Below are 16397 nucleotides of genomic sequence, written 5' to 3'. Positions count from 1 at the left end.
CATTAAGGTGAAAAAACATTTACCTTTAGAACCCCTTTAAAATCCTAAAACATGATATTGTTAAAGTGCTGCACTCAATATGCCAACAAATTTGGAAAACTCAACAAAAGCCACAGGACTGGAAGAGGTCTGTTTACATTCCGATAGCAAAGAAAGGTAGCGCGCTAAAAACGTTTAAACTACCGTAGGATGGCACTCATCTCATACGCTAGCAAGGTTATGTTGAAAATGATACAAGCTAGGCTTCAGCAGCATGTGAACAGAGAGCTACCACAAGTACAAGCTGAATTTCCAAGAGGCAAAGGAACTAGAGATGAAATAACCAACAATTGCTGCATTATAGAGCAAGCAAGGGATTGCCAGGAGAACATCTACTTCTGCTTTATGGACTACAATAAAGCATTTGATTGTGTGGATCACAACAAGATGTGGCAAATACTGAAAGAAATGGGAATACCAGACCACCTCATCTGTTTTCTGAAAAATCTGTATGCAAGTCAAGAAGAAACAGTTAGAACAGGACATGGAACAACTGACTGGTTCAAAACTGAGACAGGAGTGCGGCAATGATGTATATTTTGTCATACTTATTTAACTTGTATGCAGAATACATAATGTGAAATGCCAGGATCGATGAATCACAAGTCGGAATTAGGATTGCAGACAATACCACACTAATGGCAGAAAGTGAAGAAGAACGAAAGAGTCTCTTAAAGCAGGAGTCCGCTGTTTTTTTTTTTTTTTTTTTTTAAAGCCAGCAGCTACAAATACTGCAGCTGCTGACTGTGCGCGATGTCGGCACCTGAAGCCGATCTCTCGATCGTCCCTCGGGTGCTGCCGCCGCCATCTTGGGTATGGGAATCAGGAAGTGGAGCCTTTCGGCTTAATTTCCCGGTTCCCTACTGCGCATGCGCGATTCGCGCTGCGCAATAAGGATGGTCCCCGCTGTCTCTGGGATCCGTGTGTTTCCCAGCAGGCAGCGGGGGACCTTCGGAAAGGGGCGTACCTTCTGCAGAATCTACGCCGGAAGTGGGTGCATATACCTGTACTGTACAGGTACCTGCACCCCCCTCCCCCCTGAAAGGTGCCAATTGTGGCGCCGGAAGGGGGGGGGGGGGGTTCCAATGAGCAGAAGGTCCAGTTTAGGGTGGACCTCCGCTTTAATGAAGGTAAAAGAGTAGAGCGCAAAAGCTGGCCTGAAATTGAACATTAAGAAAACTAAGATCCCAGGCAACCGGAAGCAGGACATAACTCCTTGGCAAATAGAAACCGTGACAAATTTTATCTTCCTAGTCTCCAAGATCACAGCAGACGGTGACTGCAGCCATGAAATTGAGAGACACTTGCTTCTTGGGAAAAAAAAAGCAATGGTAAACTTAGACAACATTATAAAAAGCAGAGACATCACCCTACCGACAAAGTGCCTTATAGTCAAAGCTATGGTATTCCAAGTAGTAACCTATGGCTGTGAAAGTTGGACCATAAGGAAGGCTGAACGCTGAAGAATTGATGCTTTTGAACTATGGTGTTGAAGAAGACTCCTAGGACGTCAAACCAGAATGAGAGCGCTGCCACCTGGCCGTCATTTGACTATAGTCCGGGCAGGAAGCAATTAATAACATGTAGGAGATTTGCTCCATTCAGTACGTGGGGAGGACTACCAGGAGGTTACAGGATAGCCTCCAGGACCATATATAAGAGAAAAATCACTCCACAACTGTGGCTAAACAAGTTATTGGGTTACACTGAAAAAAGTTGTGGTGCCAAAAAGAAGGGATGATGTTGTTGGAATTCTCTGTAGGAGTTTTTTTTTTTTTTTTGGGATATTTCGCTTAAAGGCCAAGCTGACATTTCATAACATATTACACCTATATCCATGGTGTAAAATGTTACTAAAATGCAGCCGCCCCCTTCCCCAGAGTCCCCGTTGTAAGAGCAGGCTGGGATCATTAATTCAAAGAGTTCTGTGAATGAAAGAACTACAACGGCAGACAGACATTGCGGCTTATACTTCTCAATCAAACCACCAGGGTGCTCTAGATAGTTCATTGATTCTTCCTGTCATTCAGCAACTGCCTGCTTGTACAAGGTATGAGCAGACAGCTACATAGAGTCTGCAGGAGTCTGAGATTGCATCCATGATCTGCTGATTGCAAAAAGATGTACATTTATTATTTCTTAAAAGATGAACTTATCCTTTAAGGATGAGGATCCCAGATGGCTTGAACTATGAATAGCATTTAACACATTATTAAATACCAGGGATAGAGTCAACCTCATTCATAATAAAGTACTCCATGGGAGATTAACAGGGGATGATGCATGTTAGTAACATTGTATATATTTAGATGTATGAATTTTATTTTTTGTACTTTATTTTTACCCAACCCAACCCTTATCTATATATCTCCACAACTTTGTCTCCTGTTTGGGGAGTTCCTTTGTCTTCATGTTGCTTGCTTTGTGGTGCTGAAGACTCGGGGGCCATATTTATACCGACATGGTGTGACACTGATAGCACACAGGTAGAATTTACGTAATCATCCAATTATAGAACTTCTGAAGTTAATTGGTTTGACCACACCTTAGGGGTTTCATCATAGCAATCGGGGTGAATATTTATGCACACGCAAGATTTTGTGTGACAAAAAATATTGCATTAAAAAAAAAAAAAAAAAAAAAAAAAATGCACCCGTTTGTGGCATGCTGTGTACATTACATGGTACAAAATCTTAAAAAATCCATTCTAATTCCAGGTTGTGACTATTTGCAATGCACTGCAACTACTCAAAATGGTTAATAGAGAATTTACCAATACATTATACAATTTATTGTCAAATTAATAGCCTAACTCCTGTATGTGAAAATGTTCTTTTCTCATGGATAGATTTACCTTTAATTGGATCTAAAAAGAGCACCCAGTGTCAATATATGTATAACTTCATAATTACAAGAACAATCCTGATAAAGTAAGGAAGAGTAATTCAGAAAATTATCACTCTTACCTTCTTTCGATTCTTGGGTATCTCTGGGCTGCACAAAGTCAGGCTTCACATTTTCAAACCACCAAAAAAGCTCAGCAATAAACACCATAAAATTAGGCTGAGAAAGAAGAAAAAAAAAAAAAAAAGATAGCAGTTTTGAAATTTTTTTGAATTTCATTTTGCTGAACGCTGTACATGATTCTTGAGGGACCTACCTTCAGAACTGGCGGGGAATACAACATATCTTCTAAGGTCAGGTAAAAGCACTTGTTTAGGTATTCGCTGGAGAATTCCTTTAGGAGATGGATGTTATATAGGTTGTCAGCCATTGATGGCACCTCCTTCAAACAGATATCTGTACAATAAGAGAGAAGAAAAAGAAGAGCAATGGTGTGAAAAGGCCACAACTCCATCTTTGCATCAACATTTTCTCAGTTTAAACATTTAATATGTTTTCTATTGTTAATAAAATATTGTGAATAAAATCAAAAGAGGTCTTCAAAACTATCAAGGAAAGGAATAATAATATGTATGGTAAATGGCTAATTGGCTGGATGGCAACATCTAACATGTTTTTTTTGAGGTGCACTGACTATTATTGCCCTGTTATGATTAGGAAAACCGCCCCACACCTGGCCAAGGAACAGCTCATCAGTTAGCAGCCCAACTACTTTTGGGTGCTAAAAAAAAAAAAAAAAAAAAAAAAAAAAAAGGGGGGGGGGGACTATGTATAAAAAGTAAATAAGTAGGGGTGTGGTGGAAGTTAATCACTGCATCAATGCATTGCGATTCAGGGGTCCACGATGCGGCATCGATGCAAGCGACCCGAAAAATCGACGTCCGGTGACGTCATCCCGGAAGAGATTTCCGAGCGTTTTTTTTCAAAATGGCTTTAATAAATGCAATTATAATTCATTAACTGCTTGCCTACCACCTCACGCCGATATACTTGGCAGAAGGGTTCGTACAGGCAGAATCACACACCTGTACATTGTCATTTAAGAGGCGGCCAGCTGGCGCGCACGCCCGTGGCAAAAACTCCATGAGTCGGGTTGCGGGTCCCTCACGGGGAGGAAGAATGGGGAGATGCTAATGTAAACAATCATCTCCCCGTTCTGCTTAGTGACATGCCCCTAGGACACACTTAACCCCTACACTGCCATTTACACAGGAATGGCTGCATCTGTATAGCAAAGATTTTTGTATAAATGACAATGGTCTCAAAAATGTGTAAAAAATGTCCGATGTGTCCGCCATAATGTCGCAGTCACGATAAAGATCGCTGCCATTTAAAAAAAAAATTAAAAATGAAAAATGTAATAAAAAATGCCATAAAACTATCCGCTACTTTGTAAACGCTATAACATTTGCGCAAGCCAATCAATAATCGCTTATTGCTGGACCTGGCAGTCACATGAGCGGCATATACAGTTATATACACATACTAATAAACGAGGTATGAAGCTGCATATAATTTTAAAATGAACATACAGCGGTGGCCACTTCATGGATTATTATTGCATTTATTACCACACAGGTATTTTTTAACAGCAGTATGTAGAGTACAAATGTGTTTGTAGTCTACTTACACTGGCTCCTAACTGGCACCTAACTCCTAGTGTGCTGGAAGGTGCAAGCGAGGGAGCCCAGAGAAATGTCAGCACAGAGACAGTTGTACAGAGAACTTCACAGGGCTGTTTGTCAGTTGTGGATTCTAATCCCTCCTGACCTCCCAAGCAGCCGTGTGTTAATTCCTATACCCTGTGGTGCACCGGATTAGTGCACTTTTTAAAGCGGAGTTCCACCCCTTTTTTTGTTTATTAAAAGTCAGCAGCTACAAAAAGTTTAGCTGTTGACTTTAAGTAATCAGACATTCACCTGTCCCACGGTCCAGCGATGCGACCTCACGGAGCCTCGCTCCTCTCCCCCTCCTCTCCTCAGCGCAGTCATATCTACTGTGGGCAGTGACACCTGCCCATGACAGCTTATGGCCGAGCACGCACTTCGCTCTGCCTTTGGCCAGCCAATCTTCTGGGACCTGTGCTGTGTCCCAGAAGATCTCCGGCAGGGAGGGGCCGCCTAGTAAATTTTGTTTATTAAAAGTCAGCAGCTAGAAAAAATAAAAAAAATAAAAAGATTAAGACTTACCTGTAGGTCCAAGAAATATCTCCCAAACCTACACGGTTTAGGAGATATTTGCCGAAAGACAGGCCGTAGGCAGCAGCGTGCAGGCGCACTGAGCGCGCCACGGTCAACGGCGATATGCCGCGAGTGGCGGCTCCCATGTGCGGGAGTGACGTCATCACGGCTTCGCCGAATGACAGCGGCGGAGCAGCGAGACCCGAGAAGATGGATGCGCCGGACTACAGGGGATAGCGGTGACTTCGCTGGCTCCTGTGTCAGGTAAGTGACACGTAATGGACTACTATGCGATGCGATGAGATGAGATGCATAGTAGTCCATTATGCTTTACTTTTGCAGGGAATGAAAGAGGAAGTAACACCCATCAGGGTTTACTTCCTCTTTAACTGTACTGATACTCAAGGCTGCTTAGTTGGGGTACAATGAACACCACAAAACTGCACTTACCATCTAGTTTCATCTGCTCGGGGCAGTAGAAGTGTATGACAGTCAGGAGGGCTGCGCCATCACTAATGTCTTTCAATAAATCTTCAAGTATTGGAAAATATGGAAGGTGTCTGTTTGATGGGTGATCACGGCGGTATCGCACCTGTAAAAGGGAAAAGTTGATAAGTGAATGATGTGGCCAACAGTACAATAAAGTTAGTTTAGGCCAAGAAACCTAGAGAGTTAAACAGCTAAATCTAGAAATTCTATAAAGCAGGGGGGGTTGTGTGGCTAGAGCCTGGTGACTGTAGAGTATAAAATATCCACACTCCAAGAACGCTACAGTATTAATCACACGCTAAAAACACAACAGGCAGGAGAGATATCAATCTTCCACAGGATCTCACAGGAAGAGGAAAAAGTAGGAAACTGAAATATTTAGTGGATGCATGCAAACATAACATTTGTAAATGTTGATCATATAGGGTTATGGCTACTTAATGCTTGTGACCTGTACTTATTTCACTCTGTTACCCTCAAGGCTGTGTTCCCCTTTTCTCTTTTTTTTGTAGCACCAACATCTTTCCTAGCATACTATACAAAGCACAAGAGCTTGCAATCTCTAAAGATCTAAAATATATACTAATGCCCATTTAGCTTCCAGGTTGTTTTTGGATTGGCATTGAAAACTGAAGTAGGCCGACAGAGAAACCGTTTTTTTTGCATGGCATTCACATACATTTTAGGTATCTGACACTCGGAGTCCCTGGTTCAGTTCTAATCAGAGCGTGTTTTCTCTTCATATTTTCACGCCTTGCTGATGTTGGGTTATGTGCCACTTTGTGCTGGTCCTATCACATAAAATCCCAATAAAATACATTTACGTTTTTGGTTGTAACATGACAAAATGTCAAAAATTTCAAGGTGTATGAAAACTTTTTCAAAGCACTGATGATAAGAAAAGGAAATGCAATTATTTTAGTAAATATAAACTGCTAAATGCCATGTTCTGTGGGAGACCAGGTATAGTGAATGCAGGGTCCTGGGTTTAGTAACACTAACATAAATGTAAGCGTTACAGAACGGAGGCATTTAATGCACTGAGCGATTAGGTTTAGTATTCACATACACATTTCCTATCATGTTAGCCTATGGTTTACCACCATTCTTGCCCCCCCCAGCATCACATCCTCGCTTACAGGATGAAATGAGGATAATTTTAATTCTTTCTACAAAAGAATTTAGGATATACCTCAAAAATATTTTGCATCAAGGGAGCCCCTTTCTCCAACTCACTTCTTACCCCAATTCTCAGTGAACTGTAGATAAGGACACTGCCTGATGCATGCATCCTGTGCTTATCTAGACAATCCACACAGGATATTGAACAGCCTCCAACATTTTCAGAATTTGTCATTTTAAAGACCCCTTTCACACCAGGGTGTTTTGCAGGAGCTATAGCGTTGGAAACAGTGCCTGCAATCCACCCTAAAAAAAGCTGCACCATTGCCCGAAGGCTTTCACACTGGAGCGGTGCGCTGGCAGGACGTCAGGGAAAAGTCCTGCCAGCAGCTTCTTTGGAGCGGTGAGTTTACCGCTCCTCCACCGCTGCTCCCCATTGAAATCAATGAGGCAGCACTGTAATACCGCCGGCAAAATGCCGCTATTGCGGCGTATTGCTGGCGGTTTTAACCTTTTCTTGGATGCTAGTGGGGGGGTAAAAGCGCCCCGCTAGCGGCCGAAATGTGCTGCAGAACCGACGGTAAAACGCCGCTAAAAATAGCGGCGTTTTACCGTCGACGCTATGGACGGCGTGCTGTGAAAGGGGTCTAAATAATCTGCTGCTGCAATACTCAGTTCCTTCCAGGAGGTCATCACTCCCCTACGCTTGTGAAGCCAGAATTCCATTACCAATTCAGCTGTTCACATTAAGACCCATAACCCTAATGTAAAGATCAGTCCACCTAACTTATTCTAGCAAAGGCGAGTGATCCGATTTATCTACTGCAGGGATATGCAATTAGTAGACCTCCAGCTGTTGTAAAACTACAAGTCCCATCATGCCTCCGCCTCTGGGTGTCTTGCTTGTGGCTGTCAGAGTCTTGCTATGCCTCATGGGATTTGTAGTTCTGCAACAGCTGGAGGTCCGCTAATTGCGTATCCCTGATCTACTAGTTTCTCACATCCTTCAGGGATGATAGCAGTGAAACTAGGGTTGCCACCTCATCCCCTGAAACCAAAAAACATGAATTATACAGGTTCTGATACTAATTTAATGCAGATAAGGCACCAAGTGAGTTTAATTACCATGTTAATCAGCCACAGAACCCGTGTAAATATTATGTGTTCGGTTTTAAAGGGGTGAGGTGGCAACTCCAAGTGAATAATAGCCATGGGGCTTATTCTCGATTTTGATGAGTCTCACTTCTCTCCATACAGCCTCTAATGTTGTATTAATGAAAAATCCAGCAGGGATTTACCTCCGATGACTCAAACCGCCACCATTATGGAAACAATGTTTTGGAAAGAACTGATCTTTAAACAAACATTTGGAATGCTCACTAAATATTTCAGTTAAAATGTAATCACAATTCCCCTTCGGCTATGTTGGGCATTCCATAATTAAAATTACAGGGAATGATTGTTTCAAGAGAGAAAAATGAATTTAAAAAAAATCCTATTCTCTCCAATATATTTTTCTCTGAAGATTTTTTTTTAGAAAGGTCAGGAAGGTGGTAAGACTACTAAAAATGTCCATTGTGAACATTTTTGGGTAAAAACGCTGATTTTACACACAGCAGGCAATACGTACTTTTGGTGAGCACAGTCTCAGCCACAACAGAGAACAGTTGCCCTGCATGCCCCCCACATACCATATCTGCTACGTATGCAAAAGGTTAGAAATACTATACCACTCGTGCATACTCCACGGGTTCCAACATGCAATGCGCTAGGGCATGCATTAGATCAGGCTTAAAGACACAGATGAAACAAGAAACACACAGAGAATGAGACTATTAATGATGGTTATGTTGTAGGTTAGCGCAGTGATTAGAGAGGCACAGACAGACAATACGCACTAAGGACTAGAGGCAAATGGCAGAGCAGATTCTTTTCTTTTGTGTGGATATTAAGTACGGAAGAAACTATGAACCAATTTGGTTTACAGCTGAACTGCCTTGCCAGTTTTTCCTGAAATCTTTTTTTTTTTTGTGGGTGTGTCGTGTACAAAGCATGGTCAGACAACCCCAAGACCTCCATCTGTCTAGGAACCAAGAGTCTCACCATGCCAAGCCAGGCTCTAGAGGTTTCCTAAACAGCATGATGGGCTTTGCTTTGGCCACAACCTGCTGGAGAATGAAAAAGCTTGACACTAAGATGACTGTATACCATGGTGGGATGAATGAAAAGTTTTACATCGAAGGGGGTATAACTTACAGGTACTAACTTCCAATACCATTTTGAAGGAGACTTTTCAGGAAGGAAGGAGAACAAATTAGGCAGAAGAAAGGAAAGTTTGGCAGATTAAACGGTACAGTTCTGGCACAGCTGATTAAACAAATATTCAGAACTTTCCATTCTTTACCACTTTCGGTGCTCATAGGGCTCTGGCACACAAGCTGGCTGAACACATTCAGTGTATTTCTCCGCAAATTTCCTCTGCCCAGGAACAGCTGGCAAACAGTATAAAACACCTGCAGTACTTCCCCGAGGTGGTGAGCGGTCAGTGCACTGGCTTGTAGTGTCCTCCTAGCACTCCAACAAACATGTAGATAAAAGAAAGCCGGCAGCTCGATCTTAGGTAATTAAAGAGGAGGGCCGTTTAAAAAAAAATAAAAAATTTAAAGTCAGCAGCTGCAAACACTGCAGCTGCTGACTTAATAAGCCGACTTTCCTGTCCAGGGCGCCCGCGATGTCGGCCGCCCGAGGCCGACCCGTCCCTCGGAGCCGCCATTCGATCTAAGGGAAACAGGCAGTGGAGCCTTGCGGCTTCACTGCCCGTTTCCTACTGCACATGCGCGAGTCGCGCAGCGCTTTGTGAATGGGGCGCGCTGTGTTCTGGGACACACAGTTCCCAGAACACAGCACGACCCATTACCCAGAAGACAACGCAACGAGGAGAGAAGAAAGAAGATCTCCGCAGAGGAGGAAGAGGCAGATTAGGATTATGTGCCTAGCAACAGGCATTTCTGGTAAGTAAAAAAAAAAAATTTCTCTTCAATTTTTTTTTAAGATTTTTTTCTAATTTTGAATATTTTTTTTCACGTTGGCCCTCCACTTTAACCACTTCAATACAGGGCATTTATATACCCTTCCTGCCCAGACCAATTTTTAGCTTTCTGCGCTCTCACACTTTGAATGCCAAATACTCAGTCATACAACACTGTACCCAAACACATTTTTTATCATTTTTTTCATACAAATAGAGCTTTCTTTTGGTGGTATTTAATCCCCACTGGGTTTATTTTATGTGACATAAGTGAGGAAAAAAAAAAATTTGGGGGGTGGGGGGCCTTTAGTTTATTTGATAGAATTTTGCAAATAAGTCACTTTTGTTCATAAATTTGGGCTAAAATGTATACTGCTACATCTCTTTGGTAAAAAAAATAACCCAAATTAGTGGGTATTATTAAAGTGGTTGTAAACCCTTACAAACCACTTTGACCTACAGGTAAGCCTAGATTAAGACTGTAGGTCCAAGAAATATCTCCTAAACCTATACGGTTTAGGAGATATTTGCCTGAAGACAGGCACCGCTGTCTACGGCGCATGCGCCGTAGACAGCGACGTGCAGGCGCACTGAGCGCGGCATTTCCAACAATGGATCTGCCGCATGTGTCGGCTCCCGTGCACATGCGCGGGAGTGACGTCATCGCGGCTCCGCCGAATGACAGCGGCGGAGCTGCAAGACGCCACCAGCAAGATGGATGCGGCGGACTACAGGGGACAGCGGCGACTTTGCTGGCTCCTGTGTCAGGTAAGTGACACATAATGGGCTACTATGTGATGCGATGTGATGCATAGTAGTCCATTAGGCTTTGCCTTTGCAGGGAATGAAAGAGGAAGTAAACTCATCAGGGTTTACTTCCTCTTTAAGTCTCTGAAAGCTAGAGTCTACCTGCTAATGGTGCAAATCATTGAAAATTGATCACACCTGAGATCTAATTTCTTGAGGTGCTGAAATGTCAGGAAAATAGAAATACCCCCCAAATGACCCCTTTTTGAAAAGTAAAGAGTCCAAAGTATTTAGTAAGGGGCATGGTGAGTTTTTTGAAGTTGTAATTTTTTTTTCCCACAATTCCCCCCCCCCCCACAAAATTGTCATAACAAGTTATTTCTCACACACAGCATATGCATACTTCCAATTACACCGCAAAATATATTCTGCTACTCCTTCAGAGTATGGCAATACCACATGTGTGTGACTTATACACAGCCTGGCCACACAGAGAGGTCCAACATGCAGGGAGCACCATCAGGGGTTCTAGGAGCATAGATTACCCCTCTAATTTCCTAATGACCCATTACATTTGTGAAGGCCCTGGAGAACCAGGACAATGGAATGACCCACAAAATGACCCCATTTTGTAAAGCAAACACCCAAACGTCTATTCTATGAGACATAATGAGTCTTGTGAACGGTTCATTTTTTTTCCACAAGTCTTCGGAATACGTGGAAAGAAAATAAAAACTTTTTTTTTCTTTTTTTTTTTAACCACAAAGTTGTAAATGTATAAGATATTTCTAACACATAGCACGTATATAGCAAAAATTACACACCAAAACACATACTGCTACCCTGTTTCCCCTAAAATAAGACCTAGCCTGATTGTCGGTGTTGGCTGCAATATAAGCCCTACCACCCAAATAAGCCCTACCCTGTTTCCTCAAAAATGAGCCCTACCCTGAAAAGAAGACCTACAAGGACTTTAACTAGGGCTTATTTGGGGGGTAGGGCTTTTATTGCAGCTATCACCGACAATCACACTAGGTCTTATTTTAGGGGAAACAGGGTACTCATCTTGAGAATGGTGATGCTACATGTGTGAGACACTTACACAGCCTGGCCACATACAGAGGCCCAACATTTAAGTAGTACCGTCAGGCGTTCTAGGAGCATAAATTACACATCTCATTTCATTCCTACCCATCACACTTTTGAAGGTCCTGGAGCACCAGGACAGTGGAATTACCCACAAAATGACCCCGTTTTGGAAAGCAAACACCCCAACGTATATTCTATGAGGCATGGGCTGCAGATACTCGGGTACTCTGATGGCCTGGTGACAGGTACTCAGATGGGTGGTGACAGATCCTCTTTATTGGGGGGGAAAATCAGTGCGATTGGTTTACACTGTAAGCGTTAACCAGATGTTACCACAATCTCCTTCTCACACACTAACGGTGTGTGAGGAGAACCCAGTAACATCTCGTTACCGAGGTTTGTTGACATTCTGTGACCGGCTGTGATTAGACACAGCCGGTCATGTGGTAAAGAGCAAATTTCATTGGCTCTTTACTGCAATTGGGGTTGGGCTGTGTCAGGGTGACAAGCCTCATCCCCGATTGCTGCCCTGCGTGCGCCCTAGGGCCACGCACAAGCGCTGTGCACAGTACATGCGACTGGCTGTGATTGGACACAGCCGTTCACGTGGTAAAGAGACATTTCTATTGGCTCTTTACACGGATCTGGGATGGGCTGTGTCAGAGGGACACCCCTAATCCGCCCGGGGACCCGCAAGAGCGGTGAGAAGCCAAGGACATCATATGACCCCCGTCCAGGATGGGAGAGCCCATCTGCGGACGTCATTTGACTATGGCCCGGTATTAAAGTGGTTAATGTATTAATCCAGGTATGGTACAGAATACAGGGTTTACGCATTTCAGCGTGTAGCCTTAGCCATTGCTATGACTAAGGCTACACACCGAAAAATGCAAGCCCTGGATTAATAAATGTGTTTATTACGGTAGATCCAGCTGCTGGCTTTTTACCTACAGCTGGCCATTAACAAATGACTATATGCTGCACCTGAGGGGAAGAAATAGCACTGGGAATAACATTTAATGGGCTCAGCCAGCCCGTGTGTAAGAGACAAAAAACTGACTCAAATAACAAAATTTTTCAGAAGGTAAATTTTGTATTACATCAATGCTTACATTTACAGTGTCTTTTCTGCCCCGAAAATAAAAAAAATAAAAAAAAAAAACCTTGCAATTTATATTTATATATTTAATAGCAAAGGAAATCTTGGGTAGCTAGCTGCCTGTTGGAAACAAGACCTCAGCTTGTGTTCTCTAAAATGCATAAAACAGAAACTGAAATCTGGTTTCTATGGGCATTTTTCCAGTTTTCAAAAGATGCAAAAGGCTTGGGTTAAAGTGTATGCATGCCAAGCAATGTCAGAAAAGGCCTACGAGATAAAAAAAAAATATATATATTTACATCATATAATAAGCATTCAAATCCATTTTTTTTGTAGACCTATGCATTAGTGAAAAAGAGTTAGAGCTGAACTCCAGGTACCGTATATACTCGAGTATAGGCCGACCCGAATATAAGCCGAGGCCCCCAATTTACCCCCAAAAAAACTGGCAAACTTATTGACTCGTGTATAAGCCGAGGGTGAGACATGCCTGTCCATCCCTGTGTGTGTGTCCGTCCATCCCTGTGTGTCCGTCCATCCCTGTGTGTCCGTCCATCCCTGTGTGTCCGTCCATCCATCCCTGTGTGTGTGTGTGTCCATCCATCCATCCATCCCTGTGTGTGTGTGTCTCCATCCATCCATCCATCCCTGTGTGTGTGTGTCTCCATCCATCCATCCATCCATCCCTGTGTGTGTGTGTCTCCATCCATCCATCCATCCATCCCTGTGTGTGTCTCCATCCGTGTGTGTGTGTGTGTGTGTGTGTGTGTGTGTGTGTGTGTGCGCGTGTGTGTGTCCAGCCTACCTTTGTCCCGAGCCTCCGTCCCGTGCCTTGCCTCCTTGCCTCCGTCCCGTGCCGTGACTTGCCTCCTTGCATCCGTCCCGTGTCGTGCCGTGCCTTGCCGCCGCCGTCCCGTCCCGTGCCGTGCCTTCCCTTGCCTCCGTCCCGTGCCCTCTTCGTCGGCGGCCATTGTAAAGTTCAAAAGCTGCGCCGCCGCCTTCGCCTGTGATAGGCGGAACACTGAATTTCCCAGCAGCCTGTGTTCCGCCTATCACAGACGTCATATCATCCTCGTCCGTAGTACGAGGATGATACGATGTCCGTGATAGGCGGAACACAGGCTGCTGGGAAATTCAGTGTTCCGCCTATCACAGGCGAAGGCGGAGCCGGAGGCGCGGCTTTTGAATAGAATGGCCGCTGTCTGTCTGCTCGACACGCTGATCGAGCGGGCAGACAGCGATGACTCGAGTATAAGCCGAGGGGGGCACTTTCAGCCTCAAAAAAGAGGCTGAAAATCTCGGCTTATACTCGAGTATATACGGTAAATACAAATGCCACAATCTGATGCAGCTTACATTTACCTTTACACTGCAAGTACCTGAATTTGGCATGGCATCTCTTGCAGTCCCTATACAACAGAACTCAGACTGAGAAAGAGAAAAGCAGCACAAGGGCCAATGAGCTGTGCTGCAATACAAGAAGCATGCCTCTAGGAGAGAGCAGAGTGACAGATGAGGACAGTAGTCTGCAGATGGTCATTTTCACTATCCAGTCACAGGCAAGACCTGTGCTACTAAGCTGCAGCAGTAAAATAAAAAGGAGGCCTCCTGCCAGTGGGGCTATGCTGTGTGGTAGAGCTGTGTAAATATTACAACTGGATGGGCACAAATATAAATCCTTTGGCAGGCAAAAGAGCCATCTTATATATCTTTAATTTGTGCATAGGGCTTTTTGCCTGGAGTTCAGTGTTAAACTACAATCGCTAATCAACATGGCAAAAAGCATTCCGAGTTACAGTCTAGAAAACCATGCATATAGCAAGTCCTTGTAAGAGTATTACATATCCGATTGTGCTGAAGTGTCAAAAAATACAAAATCTTGCAATATTAGAAAACAAAGGAAAATTCCAGTCAAGACAAAATCATTGGTGAACCTAAAAGACCAAAGTTAAGTCTCTGCATATCTTGATTTGAATGCAGCGATATTTCCAGCCTTCTATATGGTTACTGATTTTAGTAGGTCTGCATATTCCACAGATGACGGTCTGTGTATGTCAAGGGGGAAGAGTAGTGTGAATCTGAACACACAGAAACCCCCCCAGGGGCTCGCTCACACCATCTACAGGGACCTGTGTTTTTTCCCACATTGGATAATCGCAGGTCACCGCTAGGGCAAATAGAAAGCAATTGTTTGATGGGATGTGCAGGGAGCTGTGGAAAAATGCAGCATGTCTGCATCTTCCTGCAGTGAACTGGATGGTGCTGCATGTGACTATTTTACACTTACAAAGTAAAGAAAGTAAAAGTAAAAAAAATAGAAAAGTTTAAAAGCGGAGAGCCACCCTAAAGTGGAACTTCCGCTCATTGGAACCCTCCCCCCCTCCAGTGCCACAATTGGCACCTTTCAAGGGGGGGGGGGTGCAGATACCTGTATAATACAGGTATTTGCACCTACTTCCGGCATAGATAGCCGCAGATTCTACGGGTATTTACGCCACTTCCTGCGGGGCCCCCGCTGCATGAGCAGTAGGGAACCGGGAAGTGAAGCCACAAGCAACACCCGAGAGTCGATCGAGAGATTGGCTTCGGGTGCCGCCATCGCGGGTGCGCTGGGCGGGTAAGTGTCCATATTTTAAAAAAGTCAGCAGCTGCAGTATTTGCTTTTAAAAACAAAAAATAGCGGAACTCCCGCTTTGAGCATTGTGATGCAACACACTGCTCACTGCAGGAGCTGACACCAACAGAAGCCTGCACAGTAAAACGCTGCATTTTACCATGCATGCTGTGTGAACCTAGCCTTAAAGTATTTCTAAAGGCACTACGTTTTTTTTTTTTTTATCTTCATGCATACTTTGCATTAAAATAGAAAAACCTTCAGTGAGCAGCAGCCTCCCTCATCCTTACCCGAGCCCCATCTCAATCCAGCAATGATGCACGAGAGCATTGGCTGTCCGGGACGCTCCCTCCTGATTGGCTGAGACACAGCAGCTGCTGTCAATCAAGTCTTTAAGCCAATAAGGAGAAAGAGGGGGTGGGAGAGAGCCAGAGCTCTTTCTCTGAATGGACACACAGAGCAGCAGCTTAGCTTGGGTGCTGCTTGCTATGGGGGCACTTGGCAGGAGGGAGGGACCAAGATCGCTGGTCAGGGACCCAAGAAGAGGAGGATCGGGACTGCTTTGTGCAAAACCACTGCACAGAGCAGGCAAGTATAATAGGTTTAAAAACAACAAGACTTTAATATCACTTTAAGGGTCGATTCACACTGGGACGACTTGTCAGGTGACTTAGCCACCTGACAAGTAGCGTCCCGTTCTGTACAATGGAACCGTTCTAATTGGAGCGACACAAGTCGCTCCGACTTAGAAAAAGGTTCCTGTACAACTTTGGGGGTGACTTGAGGTGATTTGCATTGACTTCTATACAGAAGTCGTTTTGCAAGTCACCGCAGTGGTCGCGTCCAGGTCGTCTGAGGCAGCGCGCTGTAAGTCGTGCTGCCTCAGTGTGAACCGGACCTAAAGTACCAGGCAGACATTCAGAGCTACAGTAAAGCGAATTCAGATGGAAGGTCAGTGTTCTGCCAGACAGTGTATTCCAAATCAAAGTGCAGCCACAAGAAAGCTTCCCTTACAATAAATCTGCCATAAAAGAGGCTGCCCCTGCTGACTTCTGAAAAATCTAGGTTTCCAAACTGGTTGTTTTA

The 16397-nt window shown here is 44.0% G+C and overlaps 1 protein-coding gene across 2 annotated transcripts in view; it reads right to left on the bottom strand.

The window, feature by feature from the left end:
• The window catches only part of CAMSAP1 (calmodulin regulated spectrin associated protein 1), a 110114-nt gene that overhangs the window by 30650 nt on the left and 63067 nt on the right, over window positions 1-16397 (bottom strand). The window contains exons 6-9 of one of the 2 annotated variants that reach the window (XM_077468066.1): window positions 8991-9023; window positions 5574-5715; window positions 3200-3339; window positions 3006-3102 (exon numbers count right to left, since the gene is read on the bottom strand). In XM_077468066.1, the coding sequence (XP_077324192.1) occupies window positions 3006-3102; window positions 3200-3339; window positions 5574-5715; window positions 8991-9023 (412 nt within the window). The remainder of the gene's footprint in view (window positions 1-3005; window positions 3103-3199; window positions 3340-5573; window positions 5716-8990; window positions 9024-16397) is intronic. The other variant, XM_077468074.1, reaches the window with a different exon arrangement.

Source organism: Lithobates pipiens, unplaced genomic scaffold (assembly GCF_037356315.1).
Source record: "Lithobates pipiens isolate NorthernLeopardFrog02 unplaced genomic scaffold, aLitPip1_a1.2 Scaffold_11, whole genome shotgun sequence".
NCBI classification, from domain to species: domain Eukaryota; kingdom Metazoa; phylum Chordata; class Amphibia; order Anura; family Ranidae; genus Lithobates; species Lithobates pipiens.
The sequence above is the reverse complement of the archived record's forward strand: the minus strand, read 5'-3'. Positions and strand labels throughout refer to the sequence as shown.